Source organism: Serinus canaria, chromosome 1, assembly GCF_022539315.1.
Source record: "Serinus canaria isolate serCan28SL12 chromosome 1, serCan2020, whole genome shotgun sequence".
Lineage (NCBI taxonomy): Eukaryota > Metazoa > Chordata > Aves > Passeriformes > Fringillidae > Serinus > Serinus canaria.
In genome coordinates, this window is record NC_066313.1 from 38,629,590 (window position 1) to 38,646,926 (window position 17,337).

At 35.2% G+C, this 17,337-nt stretch overlaps 1 protein-coding gene across 1 annotated transcript in view; it reads left to right on the forward strand.

Moving 5' to 3' along the window:
* CNTN5 (contactin 5) overlaps window positions 1-17,337 on the forward strand; it is a 315,435-nt gene that overhangs the window by 87,741 nt on the left and 210,357 nt on the right. Inside the window, exons 3-4 of the mRNA XM_030234928.2 lie at window positions 1,053-1,176; window positions 6,233-6,408. Coding sequence (XP_030090788.1) covers window positions 1,053-1,176; window positions 6,233-6,408 — 300 coding nt within the window. The remainder of the gene's footprint in view (window positions 1-1,052; window positions 1,177-6,232; window positions 6,409-17,337) is intronic.

Sequence of the window (17,337 nt, forward strand, 5' to 3'; positions counted from 1 at the left end):
TTCAGGTGAGTGACCACACCCCAAGTCTCCAGGTATACCTTGTTTCACTTCAAGCTGCTGTTGGGAGGACAAATACAGAAGGATGTTGTAAAATGCTAAATGTGGTGTGCTGTCCTCAGTAAGAACTGGAGGACATCTATCCCATGAACATATGGAACCCTAAAACCAACAGAGAAAACCCTGCTCCCATATGTTTCATTGCAGGCAGCAGGACAATGCCACTCTCTCTCTGCAGGCAGGCTGGTGTTTTAAAGACAAAGAGCACCATGTGATTAAATCATCCACAAGTCTGAAGTAAACCTAAAATTATTAAAATTCCACAGGCTTCTGATGCACAGTGAGAATTTTATTCATTCAGACCAACATGACAGGAATAGTCTGCTTGTGACCTTTTACTTTTCTGAAGGCTTACACTTCTCACTTGATAATATGAATGAACTGGAATCACAGACGTGTTCTATGGGTCTGCACTGCTTTTTTTAGTTCAGAAATGTAAATTCTTATCAAGATAAAAGTACATGCCAAAATTAGACTAGACAGTGGAGGAAAATGAAATGTCAGATTTAGCTATATATTATTTAATAACAGACACCATTTGCTGCCATTAATTTTCCAAGTGATTTTTCTTAGCACTCCCTGACATAAAGGGGGAAAATTGTGTATTAGTTTTCTGTGACATAAGCTGCTACAAGCAGTAGTAAATTTTTTGTTTACCTTGCTCTCTATAAGCAGAGTTAATTCCTCTTAAGTCTCTTGAGCTTCTCACTAGACTTCAGGCCAAAATATATCTGATGAGAAATCCATTCTTAGGCATAAGAAACACTTAAATCATACTATATGTTTTATGCTTCCCTTAGTAATATATTTTATATTTCTTCTTTGTCTTTTTTTTTCCTTTTAATAATTGCTTTTAATACAACATCTAAAGTAATGGAACATGAACCTTTGGAAAACAAATATAATTATGCATGCTTTAATCTCACATTATAAAATCTATAAGACATTTGCATTTTTTGAGCTTTCCTAAAAAGTAGCACTTCTTTTTTTAACAGAAAGTGTTGATTATGGGCCGGTGTTTGTACAAGAGCCAGATGATATAATTTTTCCAACTGATTCTGAGGAAAAGAAAGTGTCTCTGAATTGTCAAGCACGTGGAAATCCTACTCCTACATACAGGTACCTATTTTAGAATTTTACGTTTTTTAGCTTTCAGAATATTACCCACTGCAATCCTACTCTGAGAATCAATGTATTTTGGTGAGAAACAACAGAAACAGCTCTCTGACACTAGTAGTTTTCCTGATTGAATGCTTTTTGTGATTCTAAATAAGCAAGAAGAAGAAACGGCAGTGATTAAGGTAAAGCAATATTTTAAGTTTCCAATTATATACTCTCTACATCATTTCTATCCATGTGGAGAGACTCCTTTTGTCCAGTTTATTGAATTGTGTCTGCGACAACTGACAAAAAAATGTTTAATTCTTTGGGTTTCTTTTTTATTTCTAAACATCTATAAAGCTACAAAATACTATCCCAGCATTTAGGGAAGGCAGCAAAGCATATGTACATTAAATTACATACTTGGCACTACAAGATACCATGGCTGCATCAAATCTGGTGGTTTTTCACTCACAAGCCTACCATTTTATTCCTCTGCAGCCATCACCTGTTGCTTATTTTTCCATACAGACTTGTAGGCCACAGTTATCCATTATTCAGGCCTGTGATGACACCCCTGTGAGCCTCAGAGGGCAGTTTATTGATGGGGCTCACTTACAGGTGGTAGCAGTAGGTTGCAGTCACCTCACCCATTTGTTATATCTGTCTCTGCTCATATTTTATGTAAATTACTAGTGATGTAAGAGGGCTGGGGGAACATATGGTTGGTTATTTTTTCCCACATTCCCTTCATCTTTTCTCATAGAGTCATTCTTCAATTACAAAGGGAACATAAGGACTCTTATTGTGTTTTGTCATAGGTGGCAATCATCAATTCCACCTTTTGTTTTTTGCCTTTTCACACTTATTTAACTTGTGGCTTCTTCAGAATTCTGGTTGAATTTTCTTTAGAGCTATTTGAATCAGAGCTCTTGCATTTCTATGACTTGAAGAAATCCAGAAGCAGTACCATCCTTAGACATTCCTACTACTCCATCTGCCTCTTTGCAACATACGGACTCATTAAATGGATCTGATGCATTACACAGGCCACCCCCAATCCAACAGCACAGGCATGACTAAAACATGTAACATGGGATTAGGAATGAGTATCCAGAAACTCTCCAAACTAGAATAACATGAATTCCTCACTATGTGGTATGAGAGCTATGTTGCATTCTTCTTTACTGACATTCAATGTGTAAATTCTGTTACCTACTGGTGATTTTTGATAATAAAAAAGAGAAAAAAAAAAAAAAGGGTATTAGTGCCACACATTGTGAAAGTGTTGTCAGTCCATTAAACATAGGTTATGACTATGGGGAAAAGGCACAAATTCACCCCCAAAAGAGGAGAGTCCTATATTCAAGTCTCCCAGAAAACCTCATTAATCTTGTAGAAATTTTGTCTGTGAAGAACTTATGCCATCTCCTTTCTTTCTTCATCCAACTGGTTTTTTGCGTTCTCCCAGTGGAATGCAATCAACAAATACAGACTTTCAGTGTGCTTTTAAAGGGTGACTACAAGGAAGATAGGAACTCTTTCTTTACAAGGAGCTACATGGAGAAGGCAAGAGGCAAGAAGGTTTCATACTCCTCAGTAATCACAGAAGCCTTTCAAGATGCAAACAAACAAAATGTTTGATTATCTGCTCTAGGCTTCATTTTCCATATAACACTGGATAAAGTTATTTTTTAACATCTCTTACAACCTGGGCTGTTATATGGTTTTTGATATCCATTTCTTCAGTTCTCAAGAGATTAATTGGTGTCAGCAGCCTCATAAACAAACTTTCCTGACTTTTGCTCATGGAAGGAGACATTAAACCCACAAGGCCTGACTCAAACAGCTCAGTTTAACTTCTCCTTCTATTGCTGCCACTTGTCGGCACAGCATTTGCAATGCACACTAGGGAGGGAAAAAAAGTAAAAATTACTCTCTGAGGAAGATTCTATTCTCTAGGACAAATGTAGAGGGCATTTAGCCACAAAAGATCTACAGATATACAAAGTTTTGAGTATGCCCTTAGCTAACCACATTACCAAAGGCCCTGGCCAGCTGCCTGGGACCTTTATTTACATGTGCTCTGAGGCATGCGCTGCTAAGAATTATTTTTGGCCAAAGTCAAAACACAGTATGCATTTATATAATTTATATTAAAGGAATATGTAAAGCACTCAAAAATTTCAATGTTAAGTTATCTCTGTCATTTAAAAAATCATTTCATTAGTCTATGTAATTTGTGCCCCAGTATTCATAACCTGTTTACAATTTTTTTTTTTTTTGTCTTGGAAATGACTTTGTTTTAATGGAATGGAGAATGTTCACATAATTTCAGATGTTCTTCCTTTCAAAAAACTTTTTTTCCCCTTGTCCAAACACTATCCTGAAATAACAGGTTTTAATTAATTGACTTTCATTCATTAATGTATTTTGATGCATAGTTTTAGGGAATAATTCTCTGAGATAAACTGATTCTGTTTGCTTAGCATTTCTGCAAATCATCACAAGTCAGGGGCAGTACAATGAAGATGATAACTGCAATTCCTTTGATGATGAATACAGACATTCACAAACTTCCTTTGGGATCTCACAGGTCAGCAGAGTTACTGAGCTACAAGCAGGTGTTGAATTCCCTGAGATGCCACTTAACTACACGGCTTTCACTGATTGTGAAACACTCCGTGGACTCCTTTACTTAGGACACACATAAGCTGGGTAGTAATTGTTTTGTCAGTATCATTTACTGCCACTGAAAAATATTTTTAAAAATTATTTTTTGTCTGTTTAAACCAGATTATAGTAATTTGAAATGTCATCTGTCTGTTTTCTTCAAGAAAAAATGCATCTCAGATTTCCTAACAATCCATGACCTTGGAAGTGTTATATTTTGGGTTCTGTTCTTCCAGATCAGTCATGTTACCTAGGAAAAAAGTCACCTAATTCAGTGTTTCTTTCCCTGTAATGTGCATAGCTTATATGAGGGGAATACAATCCCTCAGGATGGACCCCAAGATATAGAGGCGGGTTGCTATCAAGATCCATTTTCTGGTAGAATTCAAAGAACATTTTCTTTTCATTGAACTTAGCTGAAAACAGAACTAAAGGAAAAAAATCTGGTTTAACTGAATTTTATGGCATTCTCATTTGGAAATGGCAAAACATGATTTTTTTTTCTTTTCCCCTCAAATTTCCATTCAAGATCAATTACTTTTGCATTTTTTTCACATATATAGACAAGGATATATGTATAAAAACTTAACTTTTGTTATGTTTTCATTCAAAAAATAAACTAATCACTTGTTCAGATTAAAAATTCCTTTCTTATTTACCTCATCTAGGTATGTTATCTATTTAAAAACGTAGTTAATCCTAGCAAACTTCTCCTGCTCTCCTTTAAAATGTAAATAAATTTTCAATGCTGTTTCATTTCTAACATTCAGTGAAGCAGAGGGGCTTTGCAATCAAAAGTCCAATTGCGAAAAAAAGGGATAAATAGGAGATTCACCACTCATTCAAATTCTGACAATTCTGACCCTTGGATTAAGAAATATTCACCACCACTGCAGCTGAATTCTGCTCTCTGTACCCTATTCACCATGAATGTTAACAAGATAGAGTGAATTAATAATTATTTTGCTTTGTTAAAGCTGTCTCTGGAGTCTAAATGTTGCCAAGTTCTTCCAGTCTTTGCTGATCTCTGGCAAAGCTTGCAAGTTCCTGGAAATTTCCCAAGCCAACTTTGAAGCTGCAGAATGACAGCAAAAGAGTAATGAAAGAAATATCTGTGCATTATAATAATTGTACCCTATCTGTTTACACTGCTTATCTCTTCTTTGCATTCTTCTTACAATTTCATGTAATTACACTTTGACAAAAAAGAAAATCTAAAAGTCCTCATATGTGGATGTTTTTCTTTTATTCAGAAACTGCAAACACACACATATGAGAGGTTATTCCAGACTGCTGAAGTCGATTATTCTACCACACAAAATATTTTCTCTTGCAGCCAGTGGACTATTCCAGGGTTTGTTGCTTCAGTCTTTTGAGATGTACAGGAGGCTGAGGCTTTTTGGCAGACAATATCTGGGACAGGAGGGAAACACAACCTATCAAACCGCTTGCACCACTGAAAAATTATGAGACTCTTAGATTTCTTCTCAAACCTTATAAAAATAAATGTTTATTCAGGAATCATTCAAAAATTCACATCACTTGGGCTACTTTCAATGTTTCCTACAGCCTGGCCTTTTCCAACTTATCTTCACTCCTATCCTTGAATTTACTGCTTAGTCTTATTATTTCATTTCCAAATACCTCCCTAACTCAGCATTCTTTATTCAGACTGTTTATTTGTTCTTAGTTCCCATGTACCTAGTAGCTTGGCCACCCAGCAGGTAATTCCAGTCTTCTGTTCCAGTCTGAATTTTGCGTGTCCTGATTCAGATGATATTATTTTACCTTTGTCTATTGCCAAAATCCTATACTGCATAACAGCTATGTACATCAATCTACCTCCTGCTCTTCACAGGTCTTGCTCCTCTTTCTTCTTTACTTAAATGAGGTGTTTCTGTTTCTTGGGCTGAGAAGATCCAATGCTGAAAGAATGGAAAAACCTTTCCTTGTTTGTATGCAGTGCAGTACCTGTAAGCTCAGCTGGGCCAAAGGCTTTAATGATAGAATATGAATTAAAACTTTGATTATCATAAGCATAGTAAAATTTCCATTTTTGACATAAAGGATGCATCTGCTATGCAGTTTTCAAGTCCTAAACCTCTGCGAAAATTTGGTTTTTGAGGGGAAAAAAAGAAGAAAAAAAAAAAGAGATTATTATTTTAATTCAGCATAGGCAAAACAAAGAATATCCTTTTTCTTCAAAGGCTGAATATCAGGTTTTGCTTGTGGTTTTTGCTTACAAGTTTTGCCAGATTAATGTGTCCCTGCACAGGATATCTTTGAATAGCTGTAATTACAACTGGAGCTGTCAGATTCTGTGTCCTAAGCTTGATACCTTCACTTGGCTATTAAATGTTTGAGGTTTTGAGTGGGGTTTTTTTGTTTTTTTCCCATTAAGATGGCTTCGAAATGGAACTGAAATCGACATTGAAAGTGATTATCGCTTCAGTTTAATAGAAGGAAGTTTGATCATCAGCAACCCCAGTGAAATGAAAGATTCTGGACAGTACCAATGTTTAACTACCAACATGTTTGGCAGTATTTTAAGCAGAGAGGCTGTTCTTCAGTTTGCATGTGAGTAACATTTTTTAAAATATTGATAAATCAGTCCTTTAGATTGCTTGATAAGGCATTAAATTTTAATTTGAATATGTTATACAAGTGACACTGACATTGTTGAGCTAGAGTCTCAAAATTAGAAATAAAATACTTAGTGGAAAAGAGTGATTTTCTGTAGACTTGTTACTTTTAAAATAGAATCATCAGGGAAAATACCTCTAGTGCATCATCCCAAATGCTGTACTTTAATGGCATACTTGAATACTCTGCAGTGATATATTTCACTCATTGCTGGTTTCCTGAAACATCTGTCATTCTGCCACACTCTCTGAGCAGGAAAGAAAGAACTGTAAACTTAGGAATTGAATGAGATAAAGTGCCTATATATCTGTTGAATGCACCTTAACTACTTCTTTTTATGTGTATATGTATGTAAATATATATGGTTTATGTTCTTGTTTTTTGCATACATATCCTTTCATACACATACATATACTTTCATACAATATAAAAATGAAGGGGTTTTTATAGTCGTTAATGGAAACCAAAAATGTCTTAGCTTTTGTAATCATTCACTACAATACACTTTTCAGAAGCTATCAATATTTCGTGGTCCCAAGTAAACACTATGGTCAATCAATAGCATGGTCTATTTCAAGCATACTAGCAAGAAAAACAAGGCCAGGATTTCTCTTCAACCCTAACTTCCCCTCAGCACTTTGCAGGAAGAAATACAACATCATTTTATTGCTTTATCTTGATAAATCCCACCATGAGTGGTTTTTAAGAAGAGGAGTGCAAAAAGAACTCCATCCTAGTTTCTCAGATCCTGCTGAAAATAAGGCAATACCGTGAAATATGAGGTAGATCTTCATACAGCCACAGCTGGATAAATGAGTTTAAGGAGAAGTCACCATCTGCATGTCTACTAACACATCTGGTGCTGCCAAGAACTCAGCAGTGAGGTTTGATCTTCCCTTAATCCACCCCTCCCTGGTCAAGTCATACCTCTTTAATTTATTGCTTAGTTCTAATCTGCAGCATATTCCATCAAGGTGTTTGTTAGGAGATCATGGGGCTATCCACCTACTTCTGAGTTGGGGAGAATAATGACATTTGTTGAAGTTTGCTCATGCCAGGGAAGCGTGTTTAAAACTCTAAGCACCACAAAAGTATCATGGTATTACTGGACTTCAGTCTTAAAGGTAGCTTCTGAGAAAATTCTGATGGATTTTATCTTTTAGACAAGAAAACTATCCTACTGTTACATGGTTTTCTGGGGTCCCAGGATGAGGGAAGAGACGAGAAAGTTGACTCCATGCATCAGAAGGCTTGATTTATTATTATATGATATATAAGATATAAAAACTATACTAAAAGAATAAAGCTAGAGATTTCACTACCAAGGTTATCCTAAGAATAGAAAAGAATGTGTAAACTGAGGTCTTCTCCGCCCGAGACACTGGACAGGTGTCCTGTGATAGGCCCCTAACTGGAAACAGTCCGACAGGGCCAATCACAGACCTTCCCGTCGCATTCCACAGCAGCAGATAAGAATTGTTTACAGTTTGTTCCTGAGGCTTCTCAGCTCTCAGGAGAGGAAAATTCCTAAGTAAAGGATTTTTCATAAACTATGTCAGTGACATACTACAACAAATCTCTTGGTTAGAGAACCCAACCACTGGTAAAACTTTGTTGTAGTAAAAATGGTACTGACATACTACAACAAATTTTTACCAAAAAATTGGTAAAAATTTGTTGTAGTATGTCAGTGACATACTACAACAAATCTCTTGGTTAGAGAACCCAACCACTGGTAAAACTACATGGTTCCACTGTCAGAACCTCAGATTTCTCTTCCCAGCTCAAGAGTAGAGCTAAGAGGTGGCTATTTAACCTCCAATTGAAAAAAAAAAAAAAAAAGGGAAAGTGAGAGCTGATGCTCAAACAACTGAAGACCAATGAGTTTCAGTAGATACATCCACATCCAATAGTTCATTCAGAGCCCCATATTATTACATGCTACAACGAAATCAATCAATGAAATCAATTTAGATAAAGTGAGGGAAAAAAAAAAGAAAGAAGAGATTTAGTTTAGTGGGTTTATTTTAATTTGAGTTTTAAGTTTGCATTATCTTACACACTTACCTCTGCATATATCAAAATTATTAAATTTTATTGTCTGGAATGTAATTTCTGCTCGATAAAGTATTTGGAAATTCTTGTGTAAGTTTCTTAGGAAAATTTAATGGCAGAATGCTATTTGCAAATGCTGAAGTGTAGTAAATAATGCTGCAGGACTTGCATCAGAGAAAAAGTAGTTATAAGGATACAAAACTATTTTTTAAATGTTTGAGTAATAACTGATTGAAGCTCTTTTAGAAATTTGTGAGAAACTTGTTCACAAGAGCAATTTCAAGTTCAATGTGTATTTGTAGCCTAATTTCTATGTGGCATGGTACTCTTTCTTCCAATCCTGTTTTACCGCTCCTTCAATTCCCTGATCTTAAATAGTTGGTGCTCATGTTGAAATAATATTTGCATTATGCAGCATCTCAGATTTTGATATTGTTTGAATTAATTCAAGTTTAATGATATCACTACACTGTAAGCTCATACTAACATACCACAAGCTTGTATCACTGAAAAGTTAAGTCAGATCCAAGGGCCACCTCTTCCAGTGCCTCATCACCTTTATGGGGAAATATTTCTTGTTAACAACTGGCCTGCATGTGTCTGGTTGATTTCAGTAAGACAGAAAGTAGAGCATCAGAGTAGATTTTTTAGGAAATGCCCTAACCTTTAAGTCATTAAAGTAGTTGGTGCTCTACCGTTTTACTGGGATCGAATGGCTTGAAGGATAATTTATAATGCCAAGGAAAAACAAAGCCATTTCTGGCTATGAGATACAGAGCTACACATAATGGCCTTCATTTTCCTTTTTGTTGCTGAAAACCACAAATGTTGATTCCAAAATCTTAGAAACTTACCACTTTCACAAGAAAGAAAACCCCAAAAATTAAGTTCATGTAGTTGTTTGAATGCAATTCAAACAATTAGTTGTACCACTGTGGAAAATAGTTACATCTTTGAGACTTGAAAGCTGTTCTTCTAATTAAAAAGAGAAATTGCATGCAGCTCAAAATGGAGCAGGGACCATTAGCCAAGGCCTTTTTTTTTATATAACAAACAAATTGTGTACTCCAAGGTGCCTATGCAAAAACACCACAAAACCCGAAAAAGGAGAGCATGCTTATGATACTAGCTCCTAGTTCTCTCCCAGTTCCATGGCCAAAAGCCCCGTTGCTATGGTTATCATGTAATTCAGCACTGGTGATGCATTGCAAATATAAATGTTTATGTGCTGTATTATTTGCATATGTGTGCACAGTTAAAATAGGAAACACTCTGAGATATTATATCACGTCTTTGGATTTGAAAGAAAAAGAGATATAAAATGAACATTGCTCTGTATACGTTTAGAGTTATAATACTTGGAATAGCCCACTCTATCACTGGTTATTTTTATGGAGCAAAATTGGAAGACCAGTTATGTGCAGTTAAAGGTCTGCTTGAAACTTTACCACAGCAAATACTTATGAAGATTTAAACTCAATAATTTTTTTTTCTTTGCACTTCCTATGATGTCTCATGCCCAAGGTCATGCAGCTTTATGCTATTTTTAGAAAGCAAGCAAAAAAACCAACAAAAGAAAACTATTGCATACTGTAAATGAAATTAGAAGTATATTTTTTCAATAAAAGCAAAACTTGATGCATAATTGAGAAAAGATTTCAGCTTGACTAGGTCTATCAGCCTTACTGCAAAACAACTGCATATTCTTGTATGTGGTTCCACAGCTTCTCTTTGGAGCAGTGTCCTAATAACTTTGGCTACAATGGCAGATGTATTATGTGCTTACCTTTGCCACATGTACAATCTCTATATTCCATTAGGTCACAAAACAAAATTGCTTTCCTTTATCTGTGGATTATTCATCCTTTCACAAGCCTAGCATCTCAGTGATATTTACAGCCTGGGCTGAAACCCAAAAGTGGTAGGGGAAAACATCTATGTCATTTATGGAACTCCTCACTGCAATTTTATTAAACCAATTGTCACTGACTTCTTTGCATCATTTTCTTTTCTCTTTTACTAAATCTGTTTTATTCCCTTTAATCTGTAGAGAAGGGTATTAATTAGATTTAATTTAAATGTCCTTTTCCAATGGATGATCAACAATGACTGACCAATGGTGTACAGAATAAGAAGTCACCCATGCTGCAGACATATAATTCAATAGTTTCCTGAGGAGACAGCCTGCACACTGCCCATTCTATCACAGCACACTTTTGTCAACCTTTTAATTGACTTCACCTACCAAGAAATTATTTTAATCACTTATGTTTCTGTCCTGCAAACCATGCTCCCTGGACACCTTATTTGGTATATATCATAATTTCCTAGAATTAATTTGTTAAGAGAAGATTTATTTAAACCCTTTAGACTTGAGAAATGCCCTTGTTTCTTGTGTTTATTCCAGAAGATGCAGAATTACAAAATAGCATTACAATAGCAGCATTTACTTCAAAATCATATCAATCTAAACAGTTTTAGGTACTATAAATGAAAGGTGAAAACTGAAGTGAGAAAAGAAATGAAAATGCAGGCTGTTATACTTTCAGTTTCAAAAGTGCCCTTCATCATCCTGTAATAAACTTTTAAGTGTGTGACTGCTTTGCTCTGAAAGCATCACAGCTGTGTGAAGAATGTTACTATGTCAGTTAAGAATAGCTACACCTACAAGAGTGACTTGCACTAGAATATATTTGGATTTTTTCTTCACTATCTCAATATGCTCTCCTCAGAAAATATATGCTTTAACGGTACCTGAAAACCATGTGTAAATGCCAAAAAAAGTAATTTTTTTGTATAACTGTTTGCATTTTATTAATGAATAATTTATTAATTTAAGAGTATCAGTCAGTGAATTTGAAATTAATGTGAATTTGTCAAACTCTACCAACAGTTTCAGCTGTTCTTTCCAGTTTCCTACATAAATGTTCAAACCATTTGCACATATCTACTTTAAAATTCTGCAAATCTAGCCCTTTCTTTACTTAAGAGGTTCAGGAAATTCATTAACTGAAATATATATTTTTTCATATAAAAATGTTGAAAAAAATTATGTTTTCAGTCAACGTAGAAGTCCGGAAAATGAAATTGTTTGAGTTTTAGCTGTGGTGATACTTTTTGTTTAGTGAAATATTCGGCTTATATAAGTGGTGCAAAATGCTGAGAACTTTGGCTCTAGTCTAAAAAGGCATTTCATCTTAAAGTATCTGCATAATCCTTTTGAAGCTGGTGGGATGATGTACATCCTTAAAATTCAGCACATGCTTAAACTCTTTGTTGTTGTTAAACATAAGGCTTCCTGAAGCAAGATTCGAAACAATCTGTGTGGATTTGTTGCCAGTGTCATCGTGACAGACAAATAATGGGTTTAATTAAGCCTTCTGCCATTCATTTCTTGATTCTTTCTTCTTAAAGTGAATAAATACCTTAGAATGATAAACTTTAGGAATAAAAAAATAGCAGAACTCATTTTAAGCAGCATTTCTCAAAACTTTCCTGTTGGAAATTACATATCTTTATTCTCTGTTGTGGCTATGGTGAATCTTCAATGAAATTTTGCCTCCAACGTCATTTTTCATAGTGACAATCGATTTCAGAATCCAAGTCTGAAAACAAGTATGGTGAAATCAGTAAAATAAGCAGGTCATGTTAAATGGTAAAGACAGCACCCACTCTTTCTGAAAGAATGGCAAAACCAATGAATTTTGTGTCGTTCAAATTTCCAAACAAATCATTGAGTATTGCCAAACAGTAAACCCTCTGGGAGTTCAGCTGTATTCAGGAGTGGTGTCCAGCGAAAGGTTTGTCAAAAAAAAAGCAACTTGTTTCCTGGAGCTCCCCACTCACAGCATGCCTTTGGAAATGGTCTCCTGACCCTATCAACAGCAGCCTGTCTGTAATAGTGTGGGATCAGCTCGGATAGACTTCTCTATGTTTCTCTCCCTTCCATTCTGCTTTTGAAACTGTCTGAAAATTGCAGTCAATTTCCATTTTTCCATTTCTACATCAGCATTTCAAGACCTTGCCTCTCCATTAGAACACTTTGAAGAGCAAACCCAATCCTTTCCTATCTACAAAAGCAGGTGCTTTCTTTCACAAAGACAGGAGGAGAGTGGAAAAATTCTTTCATCTTCTCATCTTTGTTGTCTCAAAACAGTATCCTGTCAGTTCTAAAAGGGGCTCTTTGTGCTAGTAAAGTAAGCATTCCCTAGCACTGAGAGCAAATCATAGGTAAAGGTCCACATCCATAATTCTAAATTGATTTACCTTCCAAGACACCAAGTACTTCTAAATTCCCTTTTGAAAATGCCCCCTAGTCAATTCTACTAACACCCAAACTGTGACAAGAATTGTCTTGGAGAAGGCTGTGGTCCCACCAAAGAATCCCAGGTACTCTTCCAACACAGTGACACTATCTGTGATGATAATCCAGTGCAGGAGATTATTCCTTTATACCTTTCACTATATTAGTATAGACAAAATTTTTGTCTGAAAGGCAAAAATATAAGACTTTCCTTTTTCTCCCAAAATAAGTTGTTTCCTCTTTGCCCTTAGAAACAACTCACTCATTCCTTAACTTCATTCTCTTGAGTTTTCTGTAGTGAAATCATATATCACCTCAGCCTGAGAGGGACATTTTGACAACACAGAGAAACAAAACTCAGGAAGATCTAATACAGCAAAACTTTTATTCTTAATTAAAATTAACATTTATTGATTTGCATGACAGCACTAGAATGAAGGCAGTGTGAAAAGTTGAGGTCAGACCCCTGATTAGGGATCATACATCAATACAGAGCAGATTTGGTACTTACTAGGATAAATTACTAGCTTCAGAAAGGGGTATCAGCTCTGGATGTACCCCATTGAGCAACATTTATTGTCTCATTCCATTTGAATTGCACATAGGGATAACGTCAGTCTCATTGATCCTCATATCCATCAAACACCAAAAAAGTTATGATTATTTCCAGCTATTTAAGTAGAAATGAGATTTATTAATCTTGTCAAGTTCATTTATTGTTACATAAGTTTTGAAGCCAAAAAAGTATTCTGAAGTGTAAGTTCTGCTTAGTCTTTTACTCTGAAAATGCACTTCACACAATACATTTTATATTTCTTGTTCTTTGGAAGAATTAATAGAAGTCAGTCATGAAGAGAGACACAGTTTGAAATGTAATTACTGCAATCATTTAAAGATGCATAGTACATCTACTGACTTCTCATTTCAGCACTGTGCATTTCTCTGCAGGACTGGGAGGCTGGTGTTTAACCTGCCCATAACCTATCTCACCTATCCTTCACAATATAATCTATCATACTAATGAATCATTACACTTGGCATTTAAATATAGATGACAGTAATTAACAGCGGCATTACTAAACAGGAGAAATTTTAAAAGGATGAAGGAGAATTTTGTGCCAAGACCAGACAATACTTTGTAAATTTCCCTCACAATTTCTAGCTCAGACTGACTTTTGCAAATTACTGTGTCACCTCTCTACTTAGACCCTTCCATGTGTGGCACATAGTGGTGACCACTATTGTAAATTCTTTCAAATGAAAAGTTTTACTTGAAATTTCTTGCATGGTATTTGTAGTGCTACCATGACATTCCTGCTCCCATTTTTCTCCCTCCTTTATCCCGACACAGATGTATTACGGCTTTTCTGAGAAACAAATCAGGCTGCTGGTCTCATTGAAAAGTAAAGTGGTCTGACTGGTTATTCTTCTGTTTAAAAGTTCAGGGGCACAGGGACTTGTGATAGTACAAAGGAAAGAGCAGCTCATGACTGGGAGGGAAGAAGAGAGAAGTGGACAGGGCATTTAAGCTGATTTAGGAAATGTACTCTCTAAAAGCAGTGGAGTCACTTTTGATGATACTTTGGAACCCAGGGAGGAAAACTTCTAGGAAAAAGTATATTAGTATTCTGTCTGAGTTAATAACACTGAAGAAGTGTTAGTAGTGTTATAAGTGTTATTATGAATAGAAACCTACAATGAATAAAGGAGATTGATCATCAAAGAAAACATATGTAAGGTTGTGAAACACATGGATAAAATGAGAATTAGAAGTCAAGTTGTGTTAGCCTGGCAAAGGAAATGAAAAAGAATACAAATAAATCCTTTACTTAGATTACTAAAAATCAAAAATAAAAGACAGTGGGATAGAATTAAAGTTTATCTACATACGACCCCAACTTCAGTGGTCACCTTTGTTCAGTTTTCTATAAGGACAAAGCAGCTTACACATCTGTTTCCACATGAAGCATGAGGTACCAGTAACAGAAAGTTTCATTTAGTTTGGGAATGGGAGAAGACAAGAATGTAAGAGTAAATCCAGACTTAAACTAGTCCCAACATCCATCAGTTCCATTCATGAAATTTAGTACTTCAGTGACTAAACTTCACAACAATGTGCAATTGCAAGACCAATTTGTCTTTTGTCCCTCTTGGTATTTTCACTAGTGTTCACAGTAGAACTCTTAATTAAATGACCTATAGCTGCCAAGATGGGAAGTTTAGTCAACATGGAAGTTGTATTCTCAACTGAATAAATATATATTTTATTTATAGCCTTTTGCATTCAAAATTGTGAACATGGCAATATAAATGTTGATTTGTTTGTCATTTCTTGTAATTATTTTGAAAAAAAAAATAATTTCCAAAAATAAATACTGACCAGTGATGATGATAACATCAAAAGACTTTGCAGATAACCCCCATATGATGATAGTGTCAAGTTTTGTAACATTATAGTTTTAAATCCTGTGAGATTGGGTAGTTTTTTTCATTCTGCCATCAGCATCTAGCAGTTTATAATTTCTTCTACTCTGGTTTTAAATGTCACATATTAGAAATTGTTTTCATAAGACATGGTATATATATATCTATAAAGAAGCAAATTCTTTCTATAAAATGTACTGTAATCTGTCTCCATATACAAACACATACACACAAAGCTAAAAAAATAATTCCCCCAAACAAACCTTTTAATTAGGTTTCAGCCCTATATCTCATCAAGCATGGAAACATGTAAAAATGTCCTCAGGATTCTATAAATATGTAAATCCTGAGCCCACCCACATACCTACCACACTAATTAAAACAAAATGCATTATATCAGAAATTTATATACTGTGTGTCTAGCTACACATTAAATCTTAAAGTAAATTTTATTAGAGTTGCAAGGTCAAATATCCAAACTATAGGATGAGGGATTCATCATTGTCTATACAGTCTGAATTTTGTCTTGAATGCTGGAGTCCTGAAATATAGAATTGTCACACAACACACATTTGGTTTTTTCTGGTTTTTTTTCTTTTTTTCCTTTTTTTTTTTTTTTCTTTTTATTTTATATTAGAGACACTAGACTCTTTCAGGTCACAGAAGAATTACTGTGCACTTACTGAACAGTGTTTTATTTTCTATTGTTCAGTGCACAGCCCCCTGCCTTCATTAATTCAGACTATTCAAAAGCTACTCTGAGGACAAAATTAATTTCCTCAAAAGCCTTTTATGGTGCTCATCATTACAGCATCTAAGTGCTTCATGAACATTAATACATTTATTTTTACAGTGTTCCTGTGAACTGAGCAGATATTATTATCTCCTTTTTAGAAATAGAAGACTAAGACATGAGAGATTAATGTAAAATATCCAGTAATTTGGGGAGCTGTACATGAGCTCAACACAAGCTGCTTTTCCCAAATGCTTAGAGGAGCCAGAACTGATCACTCTCCTATTCATCACTCTGACCAATCTTTTTCTCAGCCTTTGTATCTGTCATATCTCAGCCCTGCATCTGGTTTCTGATCTCATTCCTATTATTGATAAGGATACTGATTCCACTACCACTCTCCTTATTTACTGAAAGCATCTGTTTGATCAAAAAGGATAGCAGCATCTTTCTAGCTCTATTTTAGTCTCCATGTACATATTTTGCTTAATTGCCTGCAATTCCTCTCTCTCACGTTTCCCATTTCCAGTCTCCCAAGCTCTCCTTCCTTGTCCTTATTCAATACCTTCTATAACATGCTTTTTCTTTCCACAACCTGCTGCATCCTCAACAGACTGAATGGACACTTAGTTACATTTTAACTAGAACTGGGAGTAACTAAAATAGAAACTTCCAATGAAGAGATTTTGCCACCTTAACTACTGTACTTGCTATCTGTGGTGTTTATAATAAAGCATCGATTTCCTGGCAGTATGAATATCCATTGACAGAATGGATTTTTTTTTAATTAGAATTTTTTATATATCTTCAGGCTAAATAACTTAAATTGCCCTTCCATTAGCCGTCATAAGTGGGCCAAATATTTGAATGGCAATCTTACAATACATTCAGTAAGACCTTCTACAGATAATTCAGTGTTTTCTCTTCTAAATTAATAAATTATTACTATAGATGACACTATAATGAAACAGGTGCCCCTTGGATAAATTTCTGCCTGGAATGACACTTCTACCTAATTACTTTCCATTTATAAACATTTCATTTTTTACTATGAGATTTCAACCATCTTCACTCATTAACAGAGATTAACTCAGTGTTTTGGTGAGTGACTGCAGGACTGTCATTTTAAGTCAGCCTTTTTTCAGTCATCTTCCCAATTCCATTTTTTTCCCGTCCTTGCCGCCTTTATGGCTCACAAATGAAATTAAAGTGTGAGAAATAGAGAAAATCTTAGTGTATGATCATTACTAGCCATGATGTGCCACAAATGTGAGAAAGAACACTTTTAAAATTTTTCTTAGTTTCAGAGCTGGTTATATAAGGTCTGGTAACGTGTAATGCTCTGATA